The sequence below is a fragment of the Peromyscus eremicus genome, chromosome 9 (genome assembly GCF_949786415.1).
Source record: "Peromyscus eremicus chromosome 9, PerEre_H2_v1, whole genome shotgun sequence".
In the NCBI taxonomy this organism is placed as follows: Eukaryota; Metazoa; Chordata; class Mammalia; order Rodentia; family Cricetidae; genus Peromyscus; species Peromyscus eremicus.
In genome coordinates, this window is record NC_081425.1 from 46,683,921 (window position 1) to 46,708,297 (window position 24,377).

Genomic DNA, 24,377 nt, shown 5'->3' on the forward strand with positions numbered 1-24,377 from the left:
TTAAAACACAGTGCCTTTGCTTATACTTCTGTCCGTCTCTTTGGAGCAGGATGTGCTCTTTTGCCTGCACAACCTTATCTTGAGTCATGAGGGGGGGTTTCAATCACATTCTCCAAGGGATTTAACGAGTGTATAGCTGCCAGCTACATGCCAGGTGCTAAGTCTTGATTTCTCTGAGCACAGATGTAACACTCAGTGCTAGGATTTCTGGTCTCCGTTGTTTATGACCTGCCATGTGTCTAGATAGACAGTCTCTCGGGGCTGTAAACAGTCTTTCTGGTCTTCCCTTCTGGACCGTGAGGCATTTCCTGCTCTTTAGTATTCTTTCCATGTCAGACTTGCCATCCTCTGGGAGAACAAGTTTCAGGGATTTATCTGGGCAGTTTCGTGAGTGAAATCTGTGCCATACAAGATACTGTTTCTGACCTGTGTGTTCTAAACAATTTTATAATGAAGAGTTACTCAGACACAAGGTCCTTGGCCCCATGATATTATTCTGAACTGAATAAAGGCCCCCAGTTCTCCACTGTTCATGTTGCTAAGTCTTCCAGGGACCGTGTTAAGAATGCAGACTTCAGGTCATCTCAGGCAAGGGTTCAGATAAGGGCTGGAAGTAAGTGAGCATCTTTGCTGGACCTGGTGTGGAGGACACTCAGGCTGTGCCTAGTCTCACCTCCACCCTTCCCTGCTGGCCTTCAGTACCAAGCTCTCAGCCCCGTGGTCAGTTGCCATGTTTCTGCAAGAAGTGGAAGGTGCTTTCTCCAAAGAAAGCAGATCCTTATTTGGCCCGTCCTGTGTAGGAATTTTTTTTTTTGTTGTTGTTGTTTTTGACATAGGGTTTTTCTGTGTAGTTTTGGTATCTGTCCTGGATCTCGCTCTGTAGACCAGGCTGGCCTCAAACTCACAGAGATCCGCCTGGCTCTGCCTCCCGAGTGCTGGGATTAAAGGCGTGCACCACCACGCCTTTAGTAGGAATCTTTAGTAAAGTATGCCATGGTGTCAGGGGTCTTTCTCTCCCCACAGAGTGTCTTTCTGTGTGTCTCTCCTCCCCATTTCCTGACTCAACTTTGCACTTCCCCGTCTGTGCTTCTGGTTCCTGTGTGTCTCCTTCTCACATCCCCTTTGGAGAAGCTGAAGCCACAGCCCTTTCTCTAGCCTCTCTCTCTAGCTCGTAGCCAGCCTGTGATGCCCCTGGTGGGCATCTCTGTATTAATTAGGGCTTTGGTCCATGCACACACTCGGATGAAGCTGAGAATGGGAAGTAATTGAAAATCAGTTCACAGGATGATGTGGCAGGAGGCACGATGGGCTTGCCTCTGGAAGCTGCCTCCATGGCTTAGCCTGGTCATGTGATCTTGTTTCCCTGGCCTAAGGGACTTCCCCTGGAGAGGACAGCCTTCTTCAGCCAGCGTGGTTTTTCAGGACATAAATATGCTCCTGGTATTTGGCAGACACCAAGCCCTGAGAGACGCTAAATCTCCCACCCCCTGTTCTTCTGCTTGCTCCGTTCATTGACCATACAATCATGTGCCTGTTACCATCAGAGATCCTCTGGAAAGATTATAATCCATAGTCAGAAGGGGAAAGAAAATGCTCCATGAATTTTCAGTAGCTGCTTGTTCTCTTTTGTGTTTCAATCTCTGCTGTAATGACTCCCGGGAAAAGGGAGAGGCTTCCTCTTCCTAAGGTTTGCTGGGATGAACTGACAAGAGACGAACTAAATAGAGCTGATACACACATGTAAGGTGCTTGGAGGCAATCACCAAGTGTTATCACTTTAGAAGCTTCTAATCCCCTTTCCATGGTGGTGGGGATGGGGTGTAGGGTGGGGTGAGGTGGGGTAGAGCAGCATTGGAAATATACACAGGTTTTTGTAAGAATAGTACATGATGTTTCAGGGTATCCTGTAGGCTTAGACAGTACACAGTGACCCGGGACAAAGTCCACTGGATATGCAGCACAGAGAAAGGATGGCAGGTGATTCTGTTTGAAATACTGAGTGGGACCAAAATGAAAGACATGAGTGTGTAACAAAAGTCTGTTCGGGCCTATCAACAGGTTGTAGTCCCTTTCCCTGCAGTAACTGAAAATGCAGAGGAAGTGTGAGAGGTAATTACTTTCCTCTGCAGTGGGTATGGACCTTTTCCAGTCCTTGATGCTGCCTAGGATCTTTTGATTAAAACCAAGGCACCCTATGTGAGTTCACAGTCCACAGACTTGTTCGTGATTCTCTCCCCAAGTAACTGTAGGAATCTGTTGAGCTTGACTTGCAGGCTGCAAAATAGTCCATACCTGTGGCTGCTGATGTCATTAATATTTCACCAGTGGACATTGGCTATGGATTGCCCAATTCTTCATAAATGTTCACTCAGTATCTGATGGCTTTAAGGACTCAGTCTTGGGAGGATGCATAGCTGCAAATATGACTACACAGATCAGAGTGCATGGTGCTTACAACCTGAATGTGGATGCAGGAGTGGTATTTGTTAAGCACGGATACTAAAATGATTGTGATGAAGGAGGCACAAAGGTCTTAGAGGGTCTTTTTGGTGTGTGTCCACAATGGTATGTGCCAGAGGCTGTGGGTGTATACAGCAGGTGACAACTAGTATTCAACAGGTCGGCCCACCAGATGAATAACACTCTGAAGGGAAGCCCCACTTGGTAAAGACCATGGGGATACTAACTGTAAGTGACTGGTTGCTTCTGTCTATAATTTTTCTCATGTGCTGCTACATTTCTTACCTGAAAAACAGCTATGGGTGTTTTCCCACTGCTTGTATGTTTAGCTCATGTATGTATTCCATCTACTGGGCACACATATAGCTGTTGATAGTCAGGAAGATGATTTCTGCTTAAGCTGTGTAATTTTGATGAATAGAAGTAATAATAGGACAAAGACAGCCTTTTACACATTTAGCTGATTTTAGACTTTAGAGCAAATTCAAAACAGACTAGCTGCCCCTGCAGAAAATATACAAGGACAAATTCCCAAGTATTTGTTGAACCAAAGTCAGGCACAAAACAACTTTAGTAGACATAAACCCCCTGCAGCAATTGACTCTCTGCACATACTCCCTACCACTCAAGGTTCAGCAAACTAACTATTTATTGTTTAAGTCCTGAATTTCAATGTCAATTTGTCCAGATTTTTGCTGTGGAGACAGAGATATGTTTATAGGGCAGAGATGTGTGTGAAAAGGCGAGCAAGTGAGTGAGTGAGAGAATGAGTGAGTGATGTAGAAGAGTAATGCAAGTTATGAGTGAAGAAATGTAGCAGGGTAGAGAGTTGAGGAAAGATGTATGGATAGAAGAGAAAGTTTTTTTTTGTTTTTTTTTGTTTTTGTTTTTTGAGACAGGGTTTCTCTGTGTAGCTTTGGTGTCTGTCCTAGATCTTGCTCTGTAGACCAGGCTGGCCTCGAACTCACAGAGATCCGCCTGGCTCTGCCTCCTGAGCGCTGGGATTAAAGGTGTGCACCACTGCCACCTGGTGAAGAGAGAGTTTTGTAGATGAGATGTATAACTGTGTAAAAAAGAGATGTAATTGTGTGTATAGATGTGTGGCTGTGTGGAGAATGTATGGAGAATGTAACTGTGTGGAATGTAACTATGTGGAGACAGATTTTCAGAGAGGATTTTTCAAGATGAAGTAAAAGAGAAAGTTAACATCAGAAAGTGTGTGTTTCCTTATTTTTCCCCCAGATAGAAAAGTCTAGCCCTCACCACATTCATGGATTCTTTTGCACACCATAGTGCTGCTGGAGGCTGGCCTTCCGTTAGCAGTAGGTATGGTCAGACCCTGGGCCTCTCCTTCCTACAAGGCTTCTTTATCCGATTCTGTCCCATATTCTTTCAACTTAGTGTTGACACTTGCTAGGCAGTTAGTAAGTCTCTTTAGAGTCTCAATTATGCATATTCAGATAAAAGCTCAGTGTTCTCCCACAGATGTCACTAACTCTGCACAGTTCCAGTTCTGGGGGGTGGGGTTGGTTCCTGAGAATCCATGTGTGGACCCAATGAATCCCTTAAACCTGGGAAAACATGCCCATCATACACTGGCTTGTGTGGGCCTGTCCTCTATGTCTCCACTGTTTCTGGAGTGGCTTCTAATTTTGTTTAGCCACCTTTGAGCCACAAAATTTAGCAGGCAGAGGTTGGGGCAGGGAGGTGAGGTTATGGGGAATCCAATTTACTGCTGTCATGATTACAGATGGGAAGTAACACTGTGAATCAGCCATGGGTCGATCCTACCAAGGTTGGACTTTAATGATTAACAATGGTAGGAAATGCTGTTCAGCTTTCCACCCCTAGGACCCAAGGGGAAGGGCCTTTGATCTTAACTGGGTAGAGAATTGAGACCATTGATGCCATCTCCCTGAAATCTCTTCTGTGTATTTTATTGTATGATGGTTTGGCCTGGATTTAAGATGGAGTTAGCTTCAACTGCATGCCAAGACACAGTCTGAGGTGGCCTGAATTCTGCTGACTAGTCTCCATATAATTATCTGGACATGGTCTATTGCCTCAAAGAACCAGTGCACAATGTGTGAAGGCAATGCCTTTGTCCAAGAGGGAAATGCTGCTTGTGCTCATATGGCAAAGGACAGGGGAGAGGAGACAGCAAGGCAATACCTGTATCAGCTCTTTGCAGATACTTCCAAGAGGGTCTGGGATGTGTGATGGTGGGTGACAGGGCTGCCAGGGGAGTTAACTTCTTACCTAATATGTCTGACTTGGCATCTTATCACCCAGAATTGTGCCATGTTATAAGTATGGGAGACAGCACTCAAACCTCAGACACACACACACACACACACACACACACACACACACACACACACACGCGCGCGCGCGCCTCAGGGTCATTCCTCCCATCTCAGGCATAAGAACCCGGCCATGGTGTCCTGGTAGGATGTAGCCTCCCTTACCCAAATTGCTCTTGTAGGGCCATTCTGTCTGACTGCTCTGGTCTCTTAGGGTTATAGAGACTCCTGTCAAACTGTAGTAAGAAGATGTTGTGAGCTTCAGGTCATATTCAGAGCTCGAAGGAGAGGAAGCCATGAGATTGATTCCTTGAACAGTACTGGAAACTTTGGTCCTGTCAAAGGGGAGCAAAAGGATTGGTTAATTTCCATACAGAAGTCAGGCTAGGATCTCAGATGTATGGCACTGTGGGGTTGGGAGGACAGTGGCTACTCTTCCTCTCCTGTAGACTGCCACCAGTCCCAGGTGGCAGAGGCCAGAAGACTAGGAGGCACTAGCTTATGGATCACAGAGAATAGACCTGTGTGCCCCTCCATGGAGCCAGGTGCTGTTTCACTAAAACCTGAAAGGATCTATGGATGCCTTCATTGACAGCAGAATATTCTAGAACACTCCCTAACAGTCCTGGCTCAGAATCCTGCTTATTATCTCTAGAGGCTCCTCCTGCCTCACAGTTGTTTCAGGAATGGGAAAACCACAGAAGTACATGTCATACCATGACAAAAGACAAGGATAGAATGCCAGGGCAAGAAGTTTAAAATCAAGCATGGAGGCGTGCCCCTGTAGGTGGCTCACTCCCATCTGCAGGGTTGTAGATGTAGATGGTAGGGTGTTGGGGTGAAGGTGTGGGTTCCCTGCAGCTGAAGACCAAGAAGGACAATTCCAACGTACTATGTCCTTTCTCAGGAATATCTGGATTTTCACTGGGTCCAGATTGAAATTCAAAGGAATGAAAGGGAGTGTCCACCATGAAATTATTTAATATCCATTGGCTGACAGAGACAGGCCCAAAGTGACAGATCCAAAAGATATTGGGGTGGTGACTGTGTCTGGTAAGAAACTGTAGGGTCCTTCTCTGAGGGACTCAGGCCAAATGACATATGGACACCTAAGCATCCCTCCAGGACTCTCTGGCCCTCAGAGTTTTCTGTGGGACCCCAGGGAATTGAAAATGTTCTCAATGAAATACGGGTAAAGATGGGATGGGGTTGTACTTTTGGAATTTAGATGACCTGGGGTCATGACTCATGTTCTAGGCCTGCTAAGTGTCTACCTAGTGACCCACGAGGAGCAGAGTGAAGAAGACCCTTTGTACTTGACAAGCCTATCCTCAGTGTGGAGTACCTCCCTTGGGCTGATATTCCTCTCCTCTCTCTACACCTGGCAGGGGGAAACACTTCCTCCCAGGTGAAGACTTGGCTGCCAGGAGAAAAAGCAGCTGCTTTGCAGTGCCTAGCTGGCTGCCTGGAGCTGTGAGACTGACTTGACAGGGTGTCTGTCTGTCCCCTTTGCAGACAATCCCCTAAACAAGTGAAGGAGTAACTGAAGAGAAGGTGTCTTTGACAAGCTATTCCCTTGTGTGTGTGTGTGTGTGTGTGTGTGTGTGTGTGTGTGTGTGTGTGTGTGGTGTGTGTGTGGTGTGTCCCATCAGATCCACCCTGCCTGGCCCCTAGAGGTGTGGAATATAGACCAGAGGGGTCAGTGCAGAGCAGAACTGGGGGGCTGTCTTGCCTGGATCAGCCCGCTGCTCTGAGCTATAACTTGTGGTAAAGCAGGGATTTCACCCTAACTTCTTACCACCCCCAAAAATGGCCTTGTGAGTTTTCTAGATCTCATGTCCATTCATCTCATCAGTGGAGAAAGGTGATGACCCATCCCGGCCTCTGCAAGCACACTTGTGGGGCGATCATAGGGTACACGACAAAAGACAAGGGCAGCATGCCAGGACACTTGGGTACGTCTCTACTGGTTTCTTTAGAGCTGGGTATATAGGAGTATGTGCTTATTCCATGGACATGTTTATTTTCATCATCTCGGGCATGCTGGTCCCTGGTGCAGTATTTTAGTCACTATTCACTGTAAGCCTAGGGAATATGCTCAAGCGGATTCTTCCCCTGTGTGGCTTGCAACTTCTCCTTGGCCATCCACTCTTCCATCCCGGGAGAGCATTGCCTACCAGCCTTTGGCTGACGGCCTCTAGTTACTGCCTGTCCCTGGTTAGTACCTGTCCCCCATCTAGACTTTGACCAAACTCAGAAGGCCCTGTCCTTTCATTGCTGGACATCCTGAGCACCCAGACACTTGACCTTGGAACCCTTCCCTGTGAGTGGCAGCACAGCACAAGTAGGTACTTGGGAGACTTCCAGGAGCTCCTTACTCAATGTCCTTCCTCAGGGACCTGCTCCCAAAGACCTTTCCCACCCCTCCCCATCTTTGAAAAGGTGAGTTTCACCTGGCTTATCCCAAAAGATTATTACCTTGCTTTAAGTTTGGACTTGCCTGCTGCTTTGCCAACTGCCTTGAGTTCTATTGGGCGGGGGGAAGAACAGAAAGGCATTATCAATCCCTAGGGAGCATTTTTCTTTACATTAAACATATCTTGTTAAGTCCCTGATGGTGAGGATGATAGGGTCTCACCTCAGTGTTCTCTCTCTTAATGGTCCCCTTTAACATTAGGAGGTTTTAAACTGGAGAGAACTCAGGCAGACAAGAATCCAGGTTTCCTCTACCAATCTTAGGTGCTCACAGTGCCCCTCTGCCACAGGATGAAAGGATACAGCAAAGGTGTCACGTGGAGCAGGGGGCACGGATGTTTAAGATTAGAAAGTTTTTTTTTTCTTTTTCTTTTTGGATCCAGGGTCTCTCTACATAGCCCTGGCTTTTCTGCAACTCACTATGTAGACCAGACTCAAACTCACAGAGATCCATCCACCTGCCTCTTTCTCCGGAGTGCTGGGATTCAAGGCATGCACCAGAATTTTAATCATTGGGGTCACTTAACAATCTGATTGTCTTTATTGACATGACATCAAGAGCTTCAAGTACAGTTGTCACCAACTCCAGGGACAGTGCTGACATTCACTCGTCTCACATGCCCTTCTTCACTGCCCCACGGTCTCTTGGCTTTTGGTTATGTCCATTCCACAAAGCAGGAAAATATGACCCCTCACAAGTCAGTGGCAGGGGAATAATATATAATAAGATTATGAACAACTTTCACATTGTCTCAAAATACTGTGTGTCTGATGCATCCTGTAAGGTAGTCTATTACTATTCCTCAAGAGAAGATACCAAGACAAGAGATTAAGGGACTTGTCCAAGTTCAGGTAACTCATAAGTGGGACAGAGCTGGCATTTAGACCTAAGAAGTCAGGCCACTAAGAAAGAAAAACATTCTTTATGGCAGACTCCTGTCTGCCACAAATAAAGAAATGGCAGTCACACTTCACTGCCTGATTCTGTGGCAGACATTACTAGCTGATAACAACACCCTTTCCTGCTGTTCCCAGACAGGGCCCCTCAATCCTCTTGAAGTTAGTGACCCACCTCTAACTCCTAGTAACCTATTAGAATGGTAGTTCATCCTAGAGATGGTAGTTCATATGTTTTTTCTAAGGTTCTTTTTATAAATGCCAATTAACTTATTAAAAATAAGTATATGTGCATGTGTGTATGTGTTTGTGTGTGTGCACATGTGTGTATGTGTGTGTCTTTATAAAATAAATGTGATTGGTTGATTCAGTTTGCTGCATGTCTGCGATGGGTCAAGATGGCGTTCTTGTTCAATACCATGTCCCACAATAGTTGTATCTTAAAGACATTTGAAGAATATTCTACATTAAAAACCTTGATATAAATTCTTTTAAAAAAACTAAGAATTCTATTTTCAACTCCCTCATAACCTGTTTTGCATAATCTAGTGTGGTACAGGGTTGGCACAGCCCAAGGAGCTCTTCCCTGTGCCTTTAAAGTCGTCCTCACACTCCCCTGCCGGGTTTTCAGTGCTTTTCCAATTTTTGCCAGCAGGTCATTTATTTCCAAAGCCTGTGCTTTATACACAGTTCCATTCACGCGACAGCGTTGTATTTGTCCTGCTCTAGTGGGTAATATATTTACAAAGATCCAGCACACAGAGGGGACACGTTAAGAATGCTTGATCCATACTGTGCAGAAGAAAAGCACAAGTTGCTATTTTTCAGTATTAACATTACACTTGGTATTTGGACAGCAGGGATATTAGATCCCAAGAGGAAGCTTGATGGTAGAGGCTCACAGAGAAGGATTTCCCAGCCACAGCACAGTTATTTCTGCAATGCAGCGGCTCAACGTCTACGAGGGTAGTTGGACTCAATGATGTTATGTCTGATGAGATGCAAAAGGCTGTAAGATAAAAGCGGAGGGTAACCAAACTGAACCCAGAGAAACTATTTAGTTCTTAATTTAGGTCCACATCAAGATGATGCAGATGACCTGTGGTTTTAAATTTCTGTACCTGACTAGATATTATCGTGCAGTTACGACATCTTGGGGAGATGCCACCTGGATCTCTGTGTCGGGACACATTAGCCAGGGCTAGCAAATAGCATAGTGGCTGCCACAGCCAGAATAAAAGGTGATGCTGCCCATCCCAGGAACAGTGCTGTAGAGAAATGCCAGCCCTTGGATGAGAACCGTCACCCAGTAGCATTGTAAGAATAGTCCTTCTAGGGGGTTGAGCAGGTACCCTGGGGAGCAGACTGGCCTAGTGTCAGATTGTAGGTCTGTGTTCTAGGAAATACTCATTATGCAGCTGAAGATGACCTTGGATTTCTGATTATCCTGTCCTGCTTCTCGAGGGCTGTGAGTACAGGCATGTGCTACCACATCCAGTTTCTGTGGTGTAGGGGATCAACCCAAAGACTCATGGGTACTACGCAAGCACTCTACCAAATGATCTACTTCTCACTCTCAAAGGGCTGTTTATAAAAGTAACAATAAGTGAGGGGTGGTAGGCCTGTAACCCCAGTGCTCAGAAGGCTGAGGCCGCAGGATGCCCTCAAGTTGAGGCCAGCCTCAGTTACATAGTGAGTATCATGCTCACTAGGGTTACATAAGCAGGCCCTGTCAACAAAACAAAACGAGACAAAAAAAGGTAACACTAAAATTGGAGACAATGAATGATCAATAATATGGATTGAAGAGCAATATTGTGGTTTAGCCTGGGATGAGTGTGGATGGGTGAGTGGGGAGATGGGGAGAGGATGGGTAAAGGGCACAAGTGGACAAGTGGACAAGAAAAGCAGGATAACTACAGCTGACAACAACTAGCTGAATATTTCAAAATAGTGAACAGAGAGGATTTTGAATGTTCCCATCCTAAGGAAGAGACATGTGTACAAAGGGCAGATTTCTCAGCTGCCACATCTGACCATTGCACACCGACTCAGCGCTGTGATGCCACGCTCGTTAATGTGTACAGTTGCTATGTCAGTTCAAATATTAAAAAGAAAAATTAATACATTCAATTTAAAAAATATAAAATTATGTTCATGGAACACAATATTTATAGTCTCAAGGTACAAATACCTAAATCAGTATACCTTACAAGCAAGCACTACAGAGAGCATGATCCTTTTCCAAAAGGTAAAATTTGTCAATCTGGTAACTCATACAGAACTAAAATTTTATTAGTAAATTATGTAATACAATTAGTCTGTATATTATATGTGCACATATATGTGCATGTAAGTCTAAGGAGGGTAGAACCAAAGCCATCATCTTTGGTGGTAATTTTTGCTTTCTTCTTCTTTTTTTGTTTTATTGTGTGTACACATGTTCACATGTGGGTGGAGTCTGAAGGACAGCCTTGAGTGTCATCCTTACAAACTTTTTTCTTTTTTCCTATATTTTATATGGTTTCTAAAGCACCCGTGATAAAACTTCATTCCTCATTAAAAAAGGACAATGTTGTTGTTATTATAGCGAACAGATTAAATGGGATGTCGCTCAACTGGCAGAGTGCTTTCAGAACGTGTACATAAACTGAGAGTGGGGGGTGCAGGCTGAAACCCCAGCACTCGGGAGGTAGAGGCAGGAGGATCAGATAGATGTTCAAGGTCATCTTGGGCTACAGGGTGAATTTGAGACCATTTGGGGATAGATGAAACCCTGTCTCAACAAACAAATGAGCAAAAGAACGGATGGACAAGCAAACCAAATAGGCAGCAGGCACTTCACACCTTTGAAGTCTCCTGGGTGCTCTGTAGGCAGGGTGCTCAGTTGCAGACTTTGTGAGCATCCTCTCTGTCAGCACCATGGACAGAGCAGCGTGTGCCCGGTGGTTTTTTCCCAGTCTCTCACCTTTGCTTTTCTGCCTGAGTACCTAGAGAACTAGAGCAATCCTCTTCCTATCTCACTCAGGGCCAGATGCTCTATGTCATAAAACTACTCCCCGCCTTCCAGATGCTTCTCTAGACACCCTCCCGTGTAGATACTCTCCCCCTTCCAGATGCTTCTCTAGACACCCTCCCCTGCAGATACTCTCCCCCTTCCAGATGCTTCTCTAGACACTTTCCTCTGCAGATACTCTCCCCCTTCCAGATGCTTCTCTAGACACTCTCCCCAGCAGATACTCTCCCCCTTCCAGATGCTTTTCTAGACACTTTTCCCTGCAGATACTCTCCCTCTTCCAGATGCTTCTCAGACACCCTTCCCTGCAGATACTCACCTATCTCCAGGTGCTTCTCTAGACATTTCCCTGCAGATACTCACCCTTTGCCAGATGTTTCTGAAATTTCTTTTCTTTCAAATAAGTTTTCTCCTTCACAAATGCTCCTTTAAACAGATACGTTTCCCTCTGAAAAAATGTTTTCTCATCCAGATAATCATCCTCCTCCAGGTACTCCTCCTGCAGGTACTCCTCCTCCTCCTCCAGGTACTCCTCCTCCAAGTACTCCTCCTTGAGAGGTTTTTCCTCCTCCCAAGGTTCTTCCTCCTCCATAAGCTCCTCAGGCCCTAGAGACTCTTCGTCATCCATATACCACTCAGACTCATCCTCCAGACTAGACAGAGATTCCTCCAGTGTACTCTCATCTTCCTGCTCTTCACTATCCTGTTCCTCTAAGGAAGACGAGGGAGCCGAGGGAGCCGAGGGAGCCGAGGATGCCGTCTGTGTGGAGGATTTAGAAGCCACAGGAGAGCCAGAACCTGAAGATCCTGATGATGAAGTCTTGTCAGACATGATGAGGAAGCCTGAGCAGACGAGTCCTTTCAGTAGCAGATAATGTTACAATGTTACTTTACCATCCTGGAAGCCAAGAAAGGAATAAAACCCCATTAGTAAGTACAAGCCCACCGGACACCATGGAAATCCACTTGTCCACTCAATTGCTTCAGTAGTCTCTCGAGGCCCTTTATGTGTACAGATAAGTGCATGGTGGTATGAAGACCTGCCTCTGTCTCAAGTAGAAGGACCAGAGGCTTCGCCCTCAGTAGCTGGTGGAAGGAAATATACCCAGCACAACAGGAAGTAAACAGGCTGGAAAGTGAAGGCATGGCCAGGGATTGGTGACGTGACCACTGGAGAACTTTTGTATTTATTCGGTTGAGAAATACTAACTGCCACCATAAACAGAGGTGTGCCATCCAGGCCCCTGCTCGAAGATGAGCTGTTCCTGGCTGTGCAGTCAGCTCCTGTTTTCCAGGGCCTTCAGTGTCTGCCATGGTGTCTTCTCCTGTAGCTGGGCTCCTCTAGGGACAGCTAGCTTGTGACTAAGGAAGCCCAGCCAACTCCAGGTGGGATACCCAGAGAGGACATTTACCCTTTAGTTCTCCAGTAGTCTGGTCCAAGTTCCCGAGTTTTCCCTACAAGGACCATCTAGGCCTCCTTCTTTCTTGGAGGTTGAGCCCAAGAAACATTTTGCATTTCTTCAGTTTGCATCTTGCAGTCTGTTTCCAGGCAACTGCTCTCTGATAGGCAGCTTCATGCCATTCTGGAGGAGAACTGAATTTAGGAGTTAATAAAGAGGTGTGATGGTTAGTAGTGACTGTCAGTTTGATGGGATGCAGCATCACCTAGCAGACAAACCTCCAGGCTTTCCTGGGAGGGATTATCTAGATTAGATGAGTTGAGGTGGGAAGGTGCACCCTGAAAGTAGGTGGCTCCATTCCCCAGGCCTGCATTCAGTTCCAACTGCACGAAATGGAGAAAGACTAAGCCTTTCTTTCCCTCTGCTTCCTGGCTATGGATGCAATGTGACCCTCAGCTTCAAGCTCCTGCAGTCATGACTTCCCCTGCCATGATGGAAAATATCCTAATGAGAGCAACTTATGAAAGGAAGGATAGATTTTTGGCTCACAGTTTCCATCAATCAAAATTCTTTTTGTTAGGGTATTTCCTCATAGCAACAGGAAAAGAAACTAAGACAGAAGGTCCCACAGGTGGCTTAGCAGCAGCAGCAGGGGTGAGGGTAGGAAGAACCAGGGTGGTAGGGTTGGGGGAGGCGGGGCAACTGGTACAACAGGGAGGTGAGAGCAGCTGTGAAAGTAAATGGAGCCTTTGAAACTCATCATTAAGAATTCTGTGGCTGAGCATGGTGGCGCACGCCTTTAATCCCAGCACTCGGGAGGCAGAGGCAGGTGGGTCTCTGTGAGTTCTAGGCCAGCCTGGTCTACAGAGTGGGTTCTAGGACAGCCAGGGCTATGTAGAGAGAACCTGTCTCTAAAAAATAAAACAATGGGGGGAGGGAATGAGAGGGGAAACTGAGATTGGGATGTAAAATAAATAAATTATATATATATATATATATATATATATACATATACATATAAACAAAACCAAAAAACAACAACAAAAGAATTTTTGTGTGAGCTAGTTTGTTATCCAATTCCAAATGGTTAGCCCTGAAAGCATACATACAAAGAACATTAAACAGACTAAGCAGGCTATGTTTACGCATTTAGGAATATGTGTCTATACATATACATATGTGTGTGTGATGAGATAACAATGAGAGAAGAATGAATTTAGAAGAGACCGAAGAGAAGTGTATGGGGGAGTTTGGAGGGATGAAAGGGAAGGAGGAAATGATGCAATTATATTATAATCTCAAAAATTAAGCCAGGCATGGTGGCACACACCTTTAATCCTAGCACTAGAGGCAGAGGCAGGCAGATCTCTTGTGTTTGAGGCCAGCCTGGTCTACAGAGCCAGTTCCAGGACAGCCAGGGCTACCCAGAGAAACCCTGTCTCAGAAAAAATTAAAAACATGCAAAGTAAAATATAAAAGTACAAACAAACACCTTCCAAATAGGAAGAGGAGAGAGAGAGAGAGAGAGAGAGAGAGAGAGAGAGAGAGAGAGAGAGAGAGAGAGAGAGAAAGAGAGAGAGAGAGAGAGAGAGAGAGAGAGAGAGAGAGAGAGAAGAGAGAGAGAGAGAGAGAGAGAGAGAGAGAGAGAGAGAGAGAGAGAGAGAGAGAGAGAATTTTGCGGTAGGGTGTGCTGTGTGACTTTTCCCAGGGAGACAAGAACATGCATTGAGCCCAGATGGGCACGGATGACAGGAACAGAGAAACTGTCCTACTCCAGTCTAGCTTGGTGAAGCCAATGTGTTTACTGGGATTATTACAGCATCACGGGCCAGGGGTCGATCACAGGAGAGTGAGTGACTCACCCATTCCAGGCCGGGCGATGATGAAAAAGCCGCATCGGAGCTCTGGGCATGTTCACAGACTGAGCTCAGTTGCTGCAGTCTCCTTTTCCTGAGCAGTGCATAACTGCTCATGGAACCGCGAGGAGGGCCCTGGTGAGCCCCTTAACTTTCCTTAGCTTCTTGAGTCTTCGAAACTTTCTCTTCAAGAGGGAAGGTTTTAAGTTCAAGGAAATAGCTACGTAATAGGTGGTCTCCAAAGGTAGAATTACCAGGAGATAGTTCATTCTATTAAGGACTGAAGGACCTGAATTCAACCCCCAGAGCACACCAGGAAGATGAGTGTGGTAGTGTGCACTTGTAACCCCAGAACTGACGTTCCCTGATGTTACACTCCCTGGTCCTCCCTGATGTTACACTCCCTGGTCCTCCCTGATGTTACACTCCCTGGTCCTCTCTGATGTTACACTCCCTGGTCCTCCCTGATGTTACACTCCCTGGTCCTCCCTGATGTTACACTCCCTGGTCCTCCCTGATGTTACACTCCCTGGTCCTCTCTGATGTTACACTCCTTGGTCCTCCCTGATGTTACACTCCCTGGTCCTCTCTGATGTTACACTCCCTGGTCCTCCCTGATATTACACTCACCGGTCCTTCCCTGGTCCATGGCAGTGGATCTCCCTTGCCCTTTGTTGTACTCGGAACTGAGCCCAGGCCTACACTGAGCTCCCTTAATCATACTACAATTTTTCTACATAAAATCTATTTTTACTGTTTTAGTGCCTGCTTTGTTTAGGGGTTTGCTTTTTGACAGCAGGGCTGTCCAGCCTGATGGGTGAAGGGTACACACACATAGGCTCATCACATGCTCATCTTTGAGATTTCTTCTTAGCTGCTGAAGGAATCAAAATCAGCTGGGCTCCTGGACAGACCAGATTGCATTTATCAACAGCATGCTGTCATTCAGGGTTACAAGTCTTTTCTTCCCATTCTTGCCCAACCCCCAAGCCTTGAAAAAAAGGAGGCAGGGAGGGGTCTAGCCAGCTGCATTCTCAGTTCAAAGACCAGGAAGAAAATGATTCTCAACACCCCACTTTAATTATCTTAGAAATGTGCACTAAAAGCCAATGGCACAGCTAAATCATAACGGCAGCCTGATGCTTGGTGTGTGAGGCAGCTTGTGACTCTGACTTGCCCGATAGACTGCAGGTTAATTTCTATAGCTACAAAAGGACCAGTGATTTTATAATGGGTGGTTGCAGTTTATTGACTGCTAGACCAGCTTCCCAAGATGTCGACTTTCATCCAATCCAGCTAGCAATTTCCATTCAGTTTAAATAATGGTCTTCTAAAAACTGGGGCAGATATTTACAGTTTCAGAACTGATAAGGAGCTGAGAGTTCTGGTTTCTCTTGGATGCAGGAGTCCACCCTTCCCACGTGAAAGAGATGCTGAACGGAGGCAAGTTCTATGAAGAGACTGCTCGTCCAGTCTGTCTTCATGGCCTCCTGTGCTTATTCAGTAAGCAGGAAGGGTGAGCATCACCTGAGTCCTGCCATGTGCCAGCAGTAGCCCCTTTTTCTCGACTCTACCCACACTGAGAAAACAACAGATCCCTAACGGTCTGCTCTCGGACTGACTTTAGGGTTCTGGTCCCTGTAGAGAAGTGGACCTAACACCCAACATCCTACTCAGGCTTCTGCATCCGTGCATATGAGCACACACCCCAGGCTGTGTGACACTACTCTTCGGGGAAATGAAATCAAATATCTCTCACCCCAAATAGTGAACCAACGACAGATCGAAGGGTGAATGCCACCAAAATCTAGCTTGGTGAACCGTCGAGTTTTATTGAGGTTACTTATAGGACTATGGGTGAGGGGTTTCTTACAGGCGCAGAAATGCCTCAAAGACAGCTGCATCGCCAAAGCCTACCAAAAGCTGGATCTCTCTGCATGACTCCCAGACAGCTCCATAGGTCGGAGATCACCTTTTCTAGACAGCTCAGAAGCTCTCTGCGTCTTCCAGGCAATCCAGCTGGTCTGAGAATGTCTCTCAGTGATGGTCCTTATCACTAATGCGTGCTTGGGGAATGGAAGTCACCTGGTGAATTGGTTAGTTTCAGGGACTTCCTAAAGCTATTGAGTTGTTTATTTCCTGAAGTTTAAGTAGCATTCCTACAGGGTAGAATGTTCACCTCTACTTAGAACATCCTACAAAGAGCTTCCTTCCAAGATTTAATGTTTTGTCTCAGAGGCTGTTGCAATAAAACACCTTCACATATGCTTACGACCGTCAATTTTGTACATGTAATAGGAGCTCAGCAAAATCAATCGAATGAATGAATGAATGAATGAATGAGCAAAGAGGGTATTAGTCACATGCTAGGTGCTTTGCTTAACTTACTTCCTAGTTGTGTGCCTGTACTTGGTGAAGTGTGTGACACTTTGTCAAGGTCGATGCTCTGGCACAAGGCCTTACACATTGCATAGTAAATGAAAGAATGATGGATTTCCCCTCAGTGAGGTTTATTTTTAGATCTCATTTTTTATCCCAAAGTGAACATTCTTAGTTGCAATAAATGAAGAAGTCCTAAGTAGCTATGACAAGCAAGCAAACAGAAGAGAATACTCCCTCGGCAGATGACCGGTTCAATACTAGACAGAGAGGAAGAAAAGCCTGTTTTCCAGTGGAATGATCTGAGAGGCCTCTGTGTCTGGCTGTGGTTTTTGTGGGTTAAGGGCCTATAGGAATCTTTCCATAAACAGAGGGATGCGCAGTGCTTGAGCTCTTCCTTGTATTTCTCACTGGGGCTGCAGCTCCATGACTTGCTGGAATGCCTTAGGCTTCGGACACCAAGTGAAGATGAAGATGTTTGAAGGTGTGTGGCAACCGAGTCCTGGGAGCAAGGGGAAGGGGTAAAGAAAGCAGGCTGGTTCCGAAGGGTGAACAGGTTTCTTTTATACAATGCATGTGGCCTTGGGCTGAAAGGACAGTAAGATGGACAAGGCATGGTGTGCTGACCTGGCTGCCACCAGGGTCCTCCTCCCACACCTCCTCTGGTCTACCTTTCTGACTGTCAGATCTGAGGATTCTGGGGAAGCAGTGTGAAGCTTTCCTTTGGTCTCTTGCCCTGGGTGTCTTGGCACCAAGAGGCAATTCCTTGTCACCACAGTACTGTGCCTGGACTCTCCTTGTCCTGTGGGCTGGTACCCTAGATCTGTAACTGGCATACCCTCACCTCCTCACAGCACCTTCTTATTAAAGCTACCCGACCCGCCGTTCCCTGTCCTGCTGCGCAGTTCTGATCCCTGCAACCCACTCCACTTTCTTTTTTCCCCAGAGTTTCTAATACACTAGGGACTGTACTCAGTTGTGATTGTCTATTTTGTGTCCAGAAGTGGAGTCCCTGAGGGCAAGGACCCAAGTGCTCAGACCCCTGTCCAACATGGGCCAAGTGATGCTAATTCTCGGATGTGTAGAATGTGTGCACAGAGATTCCAATTTTTGAAGTTCTTCCATCTGGCAGGTGGTGTGGGCACCAGGGTCTTCCCACCATTCTGCCTGTCCTCTGGTTGCGTGATACTGTGCCGAGGGCCTCCTAACACAGTGGTCAGGAACAGAACCAGAGCCTGGGGTGGAGGTGACTGTGTAGCAAGATGGGTGACATGTTGTACTCCCACATAGAGGAGGTTTGAGACCAGGGTCTTCAATTCAGTGTTCTCAGCTGCTTCTTCTTCTTCTTCTTCTTCTTCTTCTTCTTCTTCTTCTTCTTCTTCTTCTTCTTCTTCTTCTTTTCTTCTTCTTCTTTTTGGTTTTTCGAGACAAGGTTTCTCTGTGTAGCTTTGGAGCCTGTCCTAGAACTCACTCTGTAGCCCAGGCTGCCCTCGAACTCACAGAGATCCGCCTGCCTCTGCCTCCTGAGTGCTGGGATTAAAGGCGTGCGCCACCACCGCCTGGCATCATCTACTTCTTTCTCATCTGACTGAGCTATTTCTTCCCCTCCACCTCCCCCCTCACTGGTCCAAAGTCTTATTGCACCACCATCCATCCATCTTCGTGATATTTCAGTCGTGAGTCTTAACCTTTAAGACTGAAAGCTAGCTTTCCAGCCCCCACCATCCATTTTCTCTCTCTCCCAGCCTCACTTCCTGTGTCTTCATTAAAACCATTGACAGAAATGTCATAGAGCCCAAAGGACAGGGGCTACAGGCCTCCACCTTGCTGATTGTTGTCCTCAGCGAGGCTTGGGGGATGAGGTCTGCCACGTCCATGGCAGCCATGGTATGAGGCCTGTAACCCTCTGAGGGTCCTGATGATAACCACTTCATAGATGAGGAAGTGGGGTTCAGTTTTGAAGGAAACCATGGGTGTTTGCAATCTTTATTTACAAATACCGAAAAATAAAAGCAGTTTGAGGATAATACTTGTTCTCTTCCCGAGGATCAAAATAAACGGAAGTGTGTCAGGTTTTCTTTTCCTGGGAAAATCAGGACTTGGACACAGTTCTTAGGATTGTCTGGCTCCATGAAGCTTTTCAGGCTCCTGTTCCTGCTTCTCGGTAGCACCACTGAATCTCTGGGACCTCCCCACCCCAGCTCTTTGAATCTCTTTTCCTGGGCTCTCTGATGCCCCTCCTCCACTGAGACTCCCATGCCCTCAAGGCTTCCCTTCTCCAAGGGGCGATTAGAGAGAGGTTCAGGACATTTCTTATTCTCCAGAGCCCTGTTATCTCCCAGGGGAAAAATATATATATTAGAATGTTCTAGAATTGTGTCCATCATCAGTATCAAATTGACTGGCTCAAATTTGCCTTGTATTCTCTTTTTATGAAAAAGAGATACTTTTCTTGCTTCTGGGTTTGGGTTCAGTTCTATTCCCTGCCACAGTGTGACTGTGTGTTATATATAGGTTGATCGGCTAAACGCTTCCACATGCTCTAACTGTCTTTATGTACCATGGCTGCTTATAGTCACCATCACCTCCCCTCAAGCATCTAAGGATCAGAGAAATCAAATTACTCCATCCAGGTTAGACAGGTAACAAGTGGCCACCTGGGAGTGGACCCAGGTCTACTATGGCTGAGTACTGTGTTACCAGTCATCATGGGGCTAGAAGGATATATTCTTGGGAGAAGGGCACTTCTTAGGGATTCTTACAAGGGTTTTCCCCTGGACACTGGCTTTAGTTCTCCCATGACTGACTTCACATGCCCTAAGCTAAACAGCCACCCACCTTGAGAAAGTAAGAGGGTGAGAACAGAGGAGGCAGGAATGGTGGTTTTCTGTCTTTTACTGAACATGAACTGTGTACCTACAACAGAACAAGGTAGCAGCTTTGATGTTCTTTTTCACTTAAAAATTTACATCCATCCAATAAAGAGGAAGAAAAAAACAACAACCAACAACAACCCAGAAGTTGGGTTGACCTACTTAGATCATGGCTGCTAAGGACCACATTTGGGGTTCTGTTCTAGCTGTGTCTAATCCCAAAGTCTAGATAAAACATTCAGTTTAGGAGTAGATGAGTAAGATATGTAACAGTTCAAGCTCTTAGGGACAGTAGTGTTGCTATGTCCTCTGTATTGAAACATTGGGGGAGAAGGAAGCTCATAAGACTCAGGAAGGTCACTAAACTTACAAGTCTCAGGATGCTCAGAGAGTTACAAGACTCAGGAAGAGCCTTCCTAAGGCTGAATAAGGTCTCTGAAGAAGACTCTGCAGAAGAAGCTTTTGTGAGTCATCATCCACATTGGTGGTCTTCCTGGTGATAGAGCTGGCTTTCTGTCACCCACGCTTCTGCAAGGAAGTCCCCCTCTATGCTTCTGTGAGTAATCCCAATAAAGTCATTGCTTCACTGTGCTGGACTTGGGTGGAGTGGTTGTTTGGTTTGACATCAATGCCCTATGTGGAACGAGTGAACATTTGCTCATGCCTCCCCAGGGGGAAAAATCACACAACAGGGATTCCTTCAAACATCTAGAGGCTTTCATGGCAATTATTTGAAAGAACAAACGAATAAGGTAGACAGAGTTCCTACTTGCTAAAAGGAAACTCATTTACATGAAAACCCATCTTCAGTTAGAAGTTTCCTAGACTAATTTTCGGGATCCCCAATAATTAACCTTTTCAGACATTCCAAGCTATCAGCAACACAGCAGGGGGATTAGCTGTGTTGCAACAGGTGGTACACTCAACTTCAGACATCCCACTTTTGGACTGTGGTAGGATGGTATTTTGGGGGTGTATCCTGTCCACACCACCAGAGTGCAAAGAAGCCAACATTGAAACAGGGGCCAGCAGACATCTGGCTCCTCACAAGTGATAGCCAGCGTTGGGAGGAGAAATCACACGTCCTGGCTGGGCTCCAATCCAAATATGTAATTTTGAACATATTCTCTGCTTTGCCACACACGACTCTAGGCTTTTCCCTCCTTCATAATATTATAGATTAGCCATGCATCTAAGACTAACTCCTCTTGTCTGAAACTCCTGTGGCCAGTTGTGCTGTGGAATTCAGATATATTGTAAATGTGGAACAGCCCTAGAAAGGTCCAGGGTAAGGCTCCTGACTGGGTCTTATTTGTATTCTGCAGCAAGCATGCAAATCTTTACAATAAGTAGGATCTCAAAAGAACTTTACATGGTCCCATGGAGGTTCAGGTTGGAATTTGTTTCCAGGTGAGCTACAATGGGTCAAGGTCACATGGTCAGTGGACTTGTGCCAATTCCCCCAAAAGATCCAGTTTTTGGATTTTCGTGGGTGTCAGAATTTGTATAAAGGATTTAAATTCCATATGAACATTTCTTCGGCTGCCCTGCTGGTGGTAAAATCTACGATGTATCTAACACCACGCTCTTGACGGTGAATGCATTTAGATGTTTTCTCCCTAGGGAAATAAAATCCACCTCGTGGAGAAACCATTTGGACATTGCCGTTTCTGGGATCCAGTGTGGCTAACACAGAGGACAATGAGAATTATTCATGGCTGTGGAGTCTGTGGTCGCTGGAACAACACAAGGCAGTTATGCTCAGGGCTCAGTACTTACAATGCTGGGGAGAGCTGGATCCAAGCCAGGAGACTTCGTAGCAGTGACAGCTGAAAGAAAACAGCCTTCTGGTTACTTATCTAGAAAACTGGGCAGAGAACACTGTACTTATTAGTAATACTGGACAATAGATACTTTTTCTATGCTACTATTGAATGGGGTTTGTTTTAGTAGTACATATCACTTAAATTTCCATGGTGCTTTAAATGAGAATAGCCCCATAGGTTCATATGTTGTAATGCTTGGTCCCCAGCTGGTGGAACTGTTTAGGGTGGATTAGGATGCATGGCCTTGCTGGAGAAAGTATGTCACCAGAGGTGATCTATGAGATTTCAAAAGACTGTGCCATTTCCAGTGAGTTCTCTCTGCTTCCTGCTTGTGATGTGAGTTCTCAGCTGTTCCTACCACCATGCTGTCACTCTGCCATCATGGACTCTAGCCCCCTGGAACCTTGATCCAATGAAACATTTTCTTTTATAAATTGCCTTGGTCGTGGCATCTTATTACAGTAATAGGAAAGTAACAAAGGCAGTTTCCTTGGTCACTAGTCATCTTTGAATGTCCAACAAGCAAAGCAAGCCCAGGCAACTCTCTTGTACACCCATCCCTGTCAACATTCCATGCTCCAAGTGGTAGAATCAATGCCCAGACATTGCAGAGAATTCACGAGAATGCCACTGCATAATTTAAGGTTCTTAGAGAAGCGTAATATTCAGCATTTGCCAGCCATCACGGGAACTAGCGGAGTTAGATAAATGCCATTCTTTTCATTGATGACATACTTTGCAAAGATGGGTTTTGGCAGTTGCTGAGATTAAAAAAAAAAAGCAAGCATCATGGAAAAATCAGTATGGAAGGCTGGCTCAGTGGTTAAGAACCCTTACTGCTCTTTCAGAGGACAAAAGTTCAGTTCCCAGCACCCACACTGGGCGGCTCACAGCCACCTGTCACTCCATCTCTGGGGGATCTGGTGTCCTTTTCTGGCCTTCCTACACACACATAGAAAACACCCCTCAAGTACATGCACATCAACAGAAATAAAAATAAACCTTAAAAAATTTTAGTATGCCCAGAGTGGTGAATGACTTTAATACTTTTACTTGGGATGCAGGGAGAGGTGAATCTCTATGAGCTTGAGGCAAACTGGTCTCACATAATGAGATTCCTTGGGTGTAAATACTATGTGTGTTTGTGCATATTCACGTGTGTATAAGCACACATGTGTGGGAGCATGTACACATATGTGATGTGTGTGTAGAGGCCAGAGGATAATCTTAGGTGCCATTCAGGTGCCATCTGTCAATCTTGTTTTTGAGGTGGAGTCTCTCACTGGCCTGGAACTGACCAAGTAAGTTAGGCTAGGTGCCCATTGAACCCCATGGGCCTGCCTATGTCTACCTCTCCCAACCCTGGGATTATAAGTACATGCCATCATGACCAGATTTTATTTTATTTTTTTTAATGTGGGTTCTGAGTATTGAGTTCGAGCCTTAGTACTTGCCTTCCAAGCATGCCACCGACTGAGCCAGCCCACCTGGATATAGTGCTTAAGAAACAGAACTTTAGAGAGATTCCCTGTTGTGAGAGGCAGCTGTGAAAATTTCACTGAGATGGAATCTCAGATAGAATTCACTGTGTGCTCAGATGGGGAAATGTGATAACCCTTGATTGTCCTTTTGTCCTTCCAAACCACAGCATGTCCTTCTCACCTGTCTCCTCCAAAACACCCAGGATCTTCCACTACCACCACCTCCACCATCACCACCTCCACTACCTCCACCTCCACCACCCCACCACCTCCACCACCCCACCACCACCTCCACCACCTTCCACCACCACCACCTCCACCACCACCACCTCCACCACCACCATCTCCACCTCCACCATCTCCACCTCCATCTTCACCACCACCACCACCACCTCCACCACCTCCACCTCCACCATCACCACCACCACCATCATCACCACCACCACCACCATCACCATCACCACCACCACCAGCACCACCACCACCTCCACCACCACCACCACCACCACCTCCACCACCACCACCACCACCACCACCATCTCCACCTCCACCACCACTACCACCACCTCCACCATCACCCCCACCATGACATGATCACCCGCACCATCCAATATGCTTCTCTACACTGGTCTCTCTGCTTTGGCTCTTGCACTCCACAAGCCAGAGATGGACTTTAAAAACAAAAGTGAGGTCCTGTTGCTCCCTGCTTCAAGTCTCCCCCATGTCTTCCACTTCCAAGGCTGGCCAAGGTTGGTCTTGTTCCTTGGTACCTACTTTCCTGGGAGCCTTCCTCCCCCACCGCAGTCTGTTTCCACCTCAGGCGTGGGCAAGTCCTCCCTGTCTGGACAAGTTCGTATCTCCTTAAAGATTTCCACATGCTTGGTTCAGCACAGACGTATCTTCCCAGTGAGGCTGCCCCTCAGCAGTTGATTCAAAGCTGGTCATCTCCTCCTAGTCCCTGCACATCTCATCATGTTTTATTTTCTTCAAAACACACGTCACTCTTGAAAGTATTATGTTTACGGGCCCATGCGGTCGGACTAGAAACCTTGCTTTCTTGTTTCCATTGTTATTTGCCACCACTTAAACAGGGCCCGGAGTACAGTCGGAGTGTGACAAGAACTTGTCAGAAAGAGTAAGGGAGGAGTGATCTCAGACGGTTGTTGTTTGGGTCACTTGCTGGGTGGTTGGGGTAGGTTGGGGTGGTGGGGGAGAACCCCAAGGTGCACCTGGAAGGAGGGAGCCAGTGACTGCAACTCGGCTGATGTGTGCACATACACATTTATAAACAGAAGATCATTTAGTCAAGGACAAGGTTTCATATGTATATGTCTAGCAAGGCTCAGCAGCTAGTTATCATGTATGAACCCCATGTTCCCAAGCAATATTGATGTTTCATCACAAGCAATTA

The 24,377-nt window shown here is 46.1% G+C and overlaps 1 protein-coding gene across 1 annotated transcript in view; it reads right to left on the reverse strand.

The window, feature by feature from the left end:
- The window catches only part of Erich6b (glutamate rich 6B), a 55,750-nt gene that overhangs the window by 25,450 nt on the left and 5,923 nt on the right, over window positions 1-24,377 (reverse strand). Inside the window, exons 2-5 of the mRNA XM_059273321.1 lie at window positions 21,439-21,488; window positions 11,515-12,049; window positions 7,242-7,290; window positions 4,929-5,098 (exon numbers count right to left, since the gene is read on the reverse strand). Coding sequence (XP_059129304.1) covers window positions 4,929-5,098; window positions 7,242-7,290; window positions 11,515-11,983 — 688 coding nt within the window. The 5' untranslated portion in view covers window positions 11,984-12,049; window positions 21,439-21,488. The remainder of the gene's footprint in view (window positions 1-4,928; window positions 5,099-7,241; window positions 7,291-11,514; window positions 12,050-21,438; window positions 21,489-24,377) is intronic.